Genomic DNA, 2,083 nt, shown 5'->3' on the forward strand with positions numbered 1-2,083 from the left:
AATCAACAACACATGATTGCTTGATGCTCCTCAAACTTATGGCTCGACCTCCTAAGGTAAAAACATATCCTGAGGTAGATTTTCTAGAATCTCTATCTGACTGGAAATCTGAATCAGTATAGCCAATGGGTGCAAGATCACCTGAGTGATACACCAACATATAATCCCTAGTCCTTTTCAAGTACTTGATTATATGCTTAACATCAGTCCAGTGTTCTCGTCTAGGGTTAGACTGAAATCTACTAACCATGCCAACAGCAAAGCGGATATCAGGTGTAGTACATAGCATAGCATACATGAGACTCCCTACAACAGAAGCATAAGGGACCGCCTTCATCTTTTCTATCTCATCAGTCGTTTTTGGGGACTGATCTTTCGATAGAGAGATTCCATATCTAAAAAGGAGAATGCCTTTCTTGGAATCTTGCATGCTAAACCTGGTGAGAATAGTATCAGTATAAAGTACTTGGGATAAGCCTAATATCCTTCGCTTGCGATCTCGCATAAGCTTGATCCCAAGGATATGTGCCACCTGTCCCAAATCTTTCATATCGAAATGTGAGGATAACCATTCCTTTACTGAATTCAACATGCTCACATTATTTCCTATGAGCAAAATATCATCTACGTACAAAACCAAAAATGCAACTTTATCTCAATCCCACTTCTTATAGACACAAGACTCATTGTCACATTGATCAAAACCGAAGGTTTTAATCGATGCATCAAAACAAGTGTTCCATGCTCTAGAAGCTTGTTTCAATCCATAAATGGATTTATTTAATTTACACAACATGTGCTCATTGCCACTTTTTATGAAACCAACTGGTTGTGCCATATAGATGCACTCATCAAGACTTCCATTTAGAAAAGCCGTCTTGACATCCATTTACCAAATCTCATAATCGTAATGAGCAGCAATGGATAAGAGAATCCTAATGGATTTCAGCATGCTACTGGCGAAAAAGTTTCCTCATAACCGATCCCTTCTTTTTGAGTAAACCCTTTTGCAACAAGCCTAGCTTTAAAAGTTTGCACTTTCCATCCACTCCTTTCTTTTTCTTATAGATCCATCTACAACCAATGGGTTTGACTCCAGTAGGTGGTTCTACAAGATCCCATACTTGATTGGAGTAGATGGATTCCATTTCAGATTTCATAGAATCAACCCATTTATCAACATCTGTATCCTGTAGTGCTTCGTCGTAATTAATAGGTTCTCTGTGAGGCTCTTCAGGGATTCTATCATAAGATTCTCCTAAGAGCGCAAACCGGAGAGGTTTTCTAATAATTCTCCCACTACGACTAGTCACTACAGGTGCAGGCTGATTTTGTTGTTGAATCACAACATCATTTTCTGGAATTGAAGCCTCAATGTTATCCTCCATAACTTGCGGTGTTGGGATATCATTAACTTCATCCTGGAATGCAGGCTGCAGAATAATTTCAGGTTTTTCAACAATTTGAGGTTGCTCAACAATCTGATGTTGCTCAACATTAAGCCCACTACTTTGGGGTAATGAGATGTCAGGGTGCATTCTGCTGCCTATTGACATTTCTCCCACTACGATAATGCAGTGGTATGTCAATACTGGCTTTCGGGATACGTTCCAGAGATGAGTCTTTAGTTACACCATTATTTAATTCCTGTAAAACTAGTTTACTTCTAGGAATATGGTTCGTTAAATAGTCCTCTTCTAAAAATCTGGCATTTGTCGTAATAATTACCTTCTTTTCTTTGGGACAATAAAACAAACCGCCTTTAGTTCCTTTTGGATATCCAATAAAAATTCATACTTCAGTCCTTGATCCCAGTTAATCTGCTTTCCCTTTCAGCACATGTGCTGGACAACCCCAAACCCGAATGTGCCGTAAACTTGGCTTACGCCCAGTCCACAATTCTACTGGAGTTGAAGGTACTGACTTTGAAGGAACAAAATTTAGAATGTAATTTTCTATTTCTAAAGCATATCCCCAAAAGGAAGAAGGCAAATCGGAATAACTTAACATTGATCTAACCATTTCCATAAGGGTCCTATTTCTTCTTTCTGCCACACCATTTTGTTGTAGTGTTCCTGGGCAG

At 38.9% G+C, this 2,083-nt stretch overlaps 1 protein-coding gene across 1 annotated transcript; it reads right to left on the reverse strand.

Annotated features, from left to right (window-relative positions):
• LOC109225935 lies at positions 954 to 1,556 on the reverse strand. Its single transcript, XM_019390743.1, has one exon. The coding sequence runs from the start codon at positions 1,554 to 1,556 to the stop codon at positions 954 to 956; it is 603 nt and encodes a 200-aa protein (XP_019246288.1).

This window comes from Nicotiana attenuata, chromosome 5 (genome assembly GCF_001879085.1).
Source record: "Nicotiana attenuata strain UT chromosome 5, NIATTr2, whole genome shotgun sequence".
In the NCBI taxonomy this organism is placed as follows: domain Eukaryota; kingdom Viridiplantae; phylum Streptophyta; class Magnoliopsida; order Solanales; family Solanaceae; genus Nicotiana; species Nicotiana attenuata.